Below are 7608 nucleotides of genomic sequence, written 5' to 3'. Positions count from 1 at the left end.
CCTTCTCACAAATAATAACGAAAACGCATGGCAAACGGCTTGAAGAGTTCGGAATACACTTCACGTAAGGGAAGAAACGGCAGTCTAACGCGAAGAAATTTCAATTTTCGTGAGCTGCTTCTTGTGCTCACATGCATACATACATATACATATTGAGAGAGCAGAGAGCAGAGAGAGCGAGAGAGCAAGAACAAAAATTGAGCATAGAGACATCTTTTATTCAACATTTGACCATCTCGGTCGAGCGCATGAAGCGGAATGATTGTACCTTCGCATATTTTCGTAGCCCGAACCTAAAAAGTGAAGAGCCGAGCAAATACGAAATTGATAGGCCCTAGGAGTCAGATTTTTCGGTGTTGAAAAACTTTGTACTACATTTCTAGTCTATGTGTTCTCTGGTCAGTGTCATTTACGAAGGCAAAAAATAAAAACCAAAACGATATAATTTAGCTTATTATTTATTAATTTAATGCCGAGTCTGTGGACACTGTTTAGGCAAAGTTATTTCGATGCGAGGCTGACAAATTTGTAGGTGTTGCGCGAATGAAGACTATTTTCGTACAGAGTTTAAAAGAATATAAATAAAGAGGAGTATGCAATTAACAGAGCGGATGAGATTTACATATGTATGTGTGTTATGCTTTGTTATGTGCAAGAGTGCGCTAACAGCGAATGAGAATGACAAAGGCAAGAGATTAACTTAAGAGAAGCTTATTTAACTATTAAGAGCAATTATTAGCTGCTGCGCCGAACATCCTCCCTACCGTTAAAATACCATGACTTTTAACAGGATCATCAACCGGAAGGACGCACAGCTTATTGACAGCTCGACGTGTAGTTCCAGTGGGTGTACGCAGAACAGCGACTCTCACGGCTCCATCGGCTCCAGCAATGATCTCAACGACCCGGGCTAATGGCCACTTCAAAGGTGGCAGGTTTTCGTCTTTTACACAAACGACATCGTTGACCTTGATAGAAGGCCGTGGGGTCCGCCATTTTCCACGCTGTTGCAGAATTGTGAGGTATTCCTCACTCCATCGCTTCCAAAACAACTGCTGTATGTATTTCATACGCTGCCAGCGATCGAGGCGATTGCAGTTAATCCGAGATAGATCTGGTTCGGGGAAGTCGATAAGTGGTCGACCAGTCAGGAAATGCCCTGGAGTGAGAACTCCAAGATCATCAGGGTTTTCTGAAATTGGAACAAGAGGACGACAATTGATTATAGCCTGAATTTGGCACACCAATGTACGCAGTTCATCGAAACCAAGAAGTGCCGATCCCATAGACCGTTATAGGTGCCTTTTAGCTGTCTTCACTGCTGCCTCCCAAAGACCGCCAAAATGTGGCGAACGAGGAGGTATGAATTTCCAATCGAAGCTGTTGTTGATGCTGTAGTTGTGAACTTCAGTACGATGTTCCTGGCTCAAAAATAAACGTCTCAGATCCGCCAATTCGTTCCGTGCACCCACAAAGTTGGTTGCGTTGTCTGACCAGATGCATGTTGGAATGCCGCGCGTACTAACGAAACGCTTGAGGGCGCCCAAAAAGGCAGCTGTCGACAGATCCTTTGCAAGCTCCAGACATACAGCCTTAGTTGTGAAACAAACGAACACGCAGACGTAGCATTTTACTGATGCTCTATTTTGTCCATCGGGCTTGTAATAAAAAGGTCCACAATAGTCAACTCCAGTGATTGTGAATGCCGGTGAGCACTGTGCACGCTCCTTAGGCAAGTCTGCAATTATATGCTGAACTAGGCGAGGCCGGGATCTGCATCAAATTATGCATTTTCGCAATGCTCGGGCAACAGTTTTCATGCCGCCTATGGGCCAAAACTGCAATCGAATAGCTGCAAGCAAAGCCTGCGGTCCGGCGTGGTGATGCATTTGATGAAAATGGGATATTATAGCGAAGGTTAAGGGATGGTTTTTGGGTAAAATAATTGGGTGACGCGCATCGAAACCGAGAGTAGAATGCCCCAAACGACCACCACCAACTCTTAGTAGACCAAAATCATCCATAAACGGAAATAGCGAAAGAATGGCGCTTGACGAGTGTATATTCCTTCCATTCTGTAGGGCAAAGTATTCCGGTTGCAACTGAGCTCTTTGAGCAAGACGACATAATAGGAACAATCCGTGACGCAGATCATCCGATGATAACTCAGGTGATTTTATTTTCCGGATGAATTTATTAACAAACCAAAGATTCGCTTCATTGTTCCGAATGAATTTATGTACTTGAATGACAAAGAGATGTCCACATGCTCTGCCGACAGCAAGACTCTTTAACGCATTTCAGGCAAGCAGTGCCTAGGCCAATAACATTTTTCCTCTTGCAAAAAGGAAGGTCCATGCATCCATAATTTTGAGTGCAAGAGCTCTAACGGTGCTGCTCCTTTGGATAACATATCCGCAGGATTCATCTCAGTTGGCACGTAATGCCACTCCATGCCGATTGTGAGCTGCTGTATGGCACAAACCTTGTTAGCAACAAAAACATTGAATTTGGATGGCTCTTCCTTTAGCCAAGACAAGACCACCGCTGAATCTGACCAGCAATGCATCTCACATTCGAACAAGTTCAGTTTCTCTATATCGCTTATCAAGTTCGCAAGCAGAAATGCAGCGCATAACTCAAGCTTAGGCACAGTGAGGGTCTTTAGTGGGGCGACTCTAGCCTTGGAACAGAGTAGATGCACTTTAACAGCATTATTCTTCGATGACCGAACATAAACACAAGAGCCATAGGCCTGAAGGCTAGCATCGCAGAGGCATGTAATTCAACTCTTGCTTTAAGTTGGAGTACATAACGAGGAAATGTTGCATTGCTCACTTGATGAAAGTCCTTACAAAATTCGCTCCAAATCGTTTCCAATGATTGTGGTAGACTCTCATCCCATTGTAGCTTGCCTCTCCACATGCGTTGCAAGATGATTTTTGCCCTAGTTAATGTTGGTCCGATCAAACCTAACGGATCGTAGCATCGTGCAATGGTTGACAGAACTGAACGTTTTGTGTGTTTTCCAACACTAATTTTGGGCTCGAAAGTGAATACGAATCTATCCTTTCGAGGCTCCCAGATGAGTCCAAGAGTTTTTGTCACATCGGTCCCATCGCCGAGTTTGAGAAAACTCTCCTGCTCGATTTCTGGAACTCCGCGAAGAATGTTGATTGAGTTTGAGCACCATTTTCTCAATTGGAAGTTGCCTTGCTCAAGAAGCTTTTTAGTTTGTTTCATTATGTCGCGAACTTCTTCAACTGAATTACCTCCTGAGATCAGATCGTCAACATAGAAATCTCGCATAACAGTTTTAGCTCCTAGGGGGTATGATGACGACTCATCCATTGCTAATTGGTGCATTGCACGAATAGCCAAAAAAGAAGCGGGCTTGGTCCCATAAGTGACGGTATTCAATTTGAAGACTAGAATGTCGTCGTCTGATGAGTTTCGCCATAAGATACATTGAAGCATTGCATCAGGCTCTGAAACCTTCACACACCTATACATTTTACTAATATCACCTGTAAGTGCAATGGAAAATGTGCGAAAACGAACGAGTGTGTGAAACAATGTAGCTTGTATGGTCGGTCCTGACATAAGAATATCATTTAATGAAAGCCCAGATGTGGTAACAGCCGAACCGTCGAATACCACTCTCAGCTTTGTTGTCGAACTTTCTTCCTTGTATACACAATGATGAGGCAAGAAGTATTTGCATTTAGAAATTTCTGCGCTGGGCACCAGTGACATATGGCCGAGATCAATATATTCTTTCATAAATGCAGAGTATTTTTCCTTCATAGCATGATTTCGAGCAAACTTACGCTCCAAATTTAAGAGCCGACGCTTGGCCTGCACATAAGAGTCGCCCAAAGATTCGAAGCCTTGCTTTTTTGGCAAGCAGACTAAGTATTCCCCTGAAGACAATCGACGATGAGTTGCGATGAAATGCTGCTGACAGTGGAGCTCCTCTGTTGTTACCTTGGCGATAGGCTCGAAAACGTGCTCCACTTCCCAAAATTGACGAACCAAATCATCAAGCCGAGTGCTGAGATTGGTATCATCGGAAGCTCTTTGAGTTACGATGAACGATGAGAGTTTGGGGGCCGATTGCCCGCCACCTGATATGATCCAGCCGAGTTGAGTTTTCTGCAAAACTGACAACCCAGGTGCCAACATAATTTGCCCAATACACAACAGCTCAAAGAAAAGACCAGCTCCGATGAGAAGATCAATCCGCTGTGACTTATAAAATAAGGGATCAGATAACTTTATATTTGAGGGTATGTTCCAACTATTAGTAGACATTGAAATTCCAGGCTGATTATCAGTAATCGTCTTGGCGATGATTGCGCTGATGGTAGTTGAGTAATCTGAAATCCGCGATTTCAGATCGAGATCGACTGAGTATCCTTCAGTTGAGAAGCTAGCATCTCCAATGCCAGAAACTTCAGTAAGCGACTTTCTTTTTCGGAGCTGAAGCTGATTAGCGAATTGCGTGGTAAAAAAGTGAAGTTGAGATCCTGAATCTAAAGGATCTCAAGGATTATAGCAGTGGCTAGAAGCACAACATCAGACGAATGAGGCGGCAGATGGGCTTGAGGCAAAGAAGGTGACATTGCAACCATAGCAGAGGAATGTATTACATTTGTTTGTTGGACAGTGTTGGATGTATCTACTGAAGATTGATTGTAATGCAATAAGGTATGGTGCTTCGATTGACAAGTGCGGCAGGTACTAGATTTGCAATCTTTCAGCTGATGCCCCTTTCTTAGGCAATTTAGGCACAGAGCGAGTCTCTTGGCCTCCTTATGTCGTGCAATGGGTGGCAATTGCTCAAAACGCGTACATTGAAATATCATGTGGCTCGTGTCTTCGCAAAAGACACAACGACTGGGAGTTTTGGAAGCAACAAATGATTTTCTCAAATGTGTACTCACGATCTTCCCTGACTTGCCAACCTGACCATCCTGCAAAACTTGATCCACATTTTCAAGCATTCGACACCGCTCTTGCAAGAACGTTGACAACTTGGCCCACGACGGTAACTCATTTCCTGATGATCGTTCCTCCCATTTGGCCTGAGTGCATTTGTCCAATTTCTGCAACACTGTTTGCACGATGATACAATCAGCGACTTCTTCCCTCGATGCAAGAGAATCCATAGCACGAATGTGAGATGTAACCTTATCCGCCAACTGCCTCAGTCTGCCCACAGATGAATCTGCCTTCTCAAGCCCAAATATCGCTCTGATGTGTGCCTGTAAAATAAAACGTTTATTATCAAATCGACGTTGAAGAATATCCAGAGCGACGCTATAGTTAGCCCTATTTATTTCCAATGAGCCGATGGTATCCAGCGCAGCACCACTTAAGCAGGACCGAAGATGTTGGAGCTTCTCAATAGGGCTGAGATCAGAGTCAGCATATATGATCGTTTTGAACATAGAGAAAAAGTTTTCCCACTCAGTATAGATTCCACTAAATTTTGGCAATTCCAACTGCGGCAAACGCGACCGATTTGACATAATGAGCACAGGATGAGCATTTGTAAAGCTTGTATTAAGTGTCGAAGAAAACTGTTGATTTGGCCGACTTCCCAGTTCACGTTGAAGCAGGGCCTTAAACTTCAGTAGAATTGATTCAAATTTCGCAGGTAAATCACTGGATATGGACTCAAAATCTGATTCTTCTAAGTTCGTGTGAACCGCATCGAAATTTGACTCTAATTTGGTGATCGAGTACAAAAGTACACGTAAATCACACGAATCCATATGGCTTAATTTGTCCGCGTCTGATTCGGCATATAGACTTTCGAGTCTATCGAACAGCGCTTTCGTTTTACGCTTTAGATAAGTGACCTGAGATGCAGGCACTTGATCAGCACTCGATTCTAAATTATTCATTTTTTTAAATTTTAGTCACAAATGTAGTCAATTATGTTCACTTTTGCAAAAGCACTTGCAATTGTAACGCTAATGTACAAGCTAATAGTTCCACTTATGCACATATAATTTATCTGCACATTTTATATGCAAGCCCACTGTACGTATATACATATGTATGTACGTGTGTGATCGAGACAACTATTTTCGGAATAGCTGTGCAGACGCTACATAAAAGGCGCTAAACGCGATGATCCACGGACGAAAGAAAAAATGATAAAGATAATCAGAATGCAAAGCCACTGCATGCAGATTATCTGAGTTTTGATTTATGTATGTGTGTGTGTGTGTGTGTCTTCTACGATTGACACAGCTTTTTAGGTTTGCGCGCTTTCTATGCAGATGCAGCTGAGAAGGCGCCAACCGCGACGAACGAAACGGCAATTAAAAGAGGATGCAAAAAACTCAAGACAATTGCATACACATACATACATATATGCAGTTCGAACGAAATGTTAAATGTTTTACAAGGTTGTGTCACAATGAAATTGATAATTTGAATGCACTATCTTGCACAAATGTTTTGTAAATTTCACTGATGAGCGACGCCAAGATGGTGTAATAACTTATAACGCGCTAAGCGAGCATCACAGAGTGTATTAGTTCACGTCGGGGTCACCAAAATGTTTGAAGCTGCCGAGCTTTTTCGACAACTCTGGCTCCAATCATTTACGAAGGCAAAAAAATAAAACCAAAACGATATAATTTAGCTTATTATTGATTAATTTAATGTTTAGGCAAAGTTATTTCGATGCGAGGCTGACAAATTTGTAGGTGTTGCGCGAATGAAGACTATTTTCGTACAGAGTTTAAAAGAATATAAATAAAGAGGAGTATGCAATTAACAGAGCGGATGAGATTTACATATGTATGTGTGTTATGCTTTGTTATGTGCAAGAGTGCGCTAACAGCGAATGAGAATGACAAAGGCAAGAGATTAACTTAAGAGAAGCTTATTTAACTATTAAGAGCAATTATTAGCTGCTGCGCCGAACACTGGCTATTTTCAAATATTAAATTTAGCTAAAAGCGAACTTATAACAAAATTCGCTTCGATACTTTTTAAATGTAAATGATTTGAATGTACTGAGCTTTGCGTAGAATTAATACTACAACTGAAGAATAGGTAAGCTTTCTAATATGCTATGCAAAATTCATTTCTTATCAGTTTTTATACCCTGACCCATTGACGCCATCATTTTGTAAAAAACGCATTTCAAGTACTAGAGACTTGTGCTTTGGAATGTACACACATTTTAGCCATATGATCACGTATTGAAAGTTTCATTAAGATTGTGTGTCCACAAAACATATGGATTACTCCGATATGGCAAATGTTGCTATGAGTATAGCGTTCCACCCAACTACCTTGAAAAGGCATATTATAAAAGCGACAATGGTGAAAATGAAGAGCTGGTGGTCATAGATGAGATATTATCAGAATTAAATTAATAAAGTTGACTTTTTATGAAAAAACTGCACTGTTTTCTTTTTTGCTACTTTTTCAGCTATTTTAGAAGAAAGTTGGCTACTTCTAGCTACTTTCAGCCTTCGGTTTTGCTACTTTTGCTGAAAAGTTTCGGCAACACTGCTCTAAGCACGCAAACGAAATGGTCATGCATGCGCTTTGCGTTGTCTTACTCTCCCTCTCTCTCTT

At 41.9% G+C, this 7608-nt stretch overlaps 1 protein-coding gene across 1 annotated transcript; it reads right to left on the bottom strand.

Annotated features, from left to right (window-relative positions):
- Positions 1–442: 442 nt before the first annotated feature.
- On the bottom strand, positions 443–7608 carry LOC149270072 (uncharacterized). Its single transcript, XM_089463704.1, has 2 exons — positions 4947–7608; positions 443–1192 (listed from the first exon to the last, which is right to left on the bottom strand). The coding sequence occupies exons 1-2, from the start codon at positions 5910–5912 to the stop codon at positions 1148–1150; spliced, it is 1011 nt and encodes a 336-aa protein (XP_089319830.1). The 5' UTR covers positions 5913–7608; the 3' UTR covers positions 443–1147.

Source organism: Drosophila arizonae, chromosome 3 (assembly GCF_054131065.1).
Source record: "Drosophila arizonae isolate 15081-1271.41 chromosome 3, UAZ_ARI_1.0, whole genome shotgun sequence".
In the NCBI taxonomy this organism is placed as follows: Eukaryota; Metazoa; Arthropoda; class Insecta; order Diptera; family Drosophilidae; genus Drosophila; species Drosophila arizonae.
Note: the sequence above shows the minus strand (reverse complement) of the source record. Positions and strands in the feature narration are given on the sequence as shown.

Bases quoted from the DNA above. Each gene is read 5' to 3' on its own strand.
- LOC149270072 (XM_089463704.1), bottom strand. From the start codon at position 5,912: ATGAATAATTTAGAATCGAGTGCTGATCAAGTGCCTGCATCTCAGGTC. The intron at 1,193-4,946 runs GTGAGTACACAT...TTCCAATTTCAG, and splicing joins TTGGCAAGTCAGGGAAGATC to AAAACCCTGATGATCTTGGA.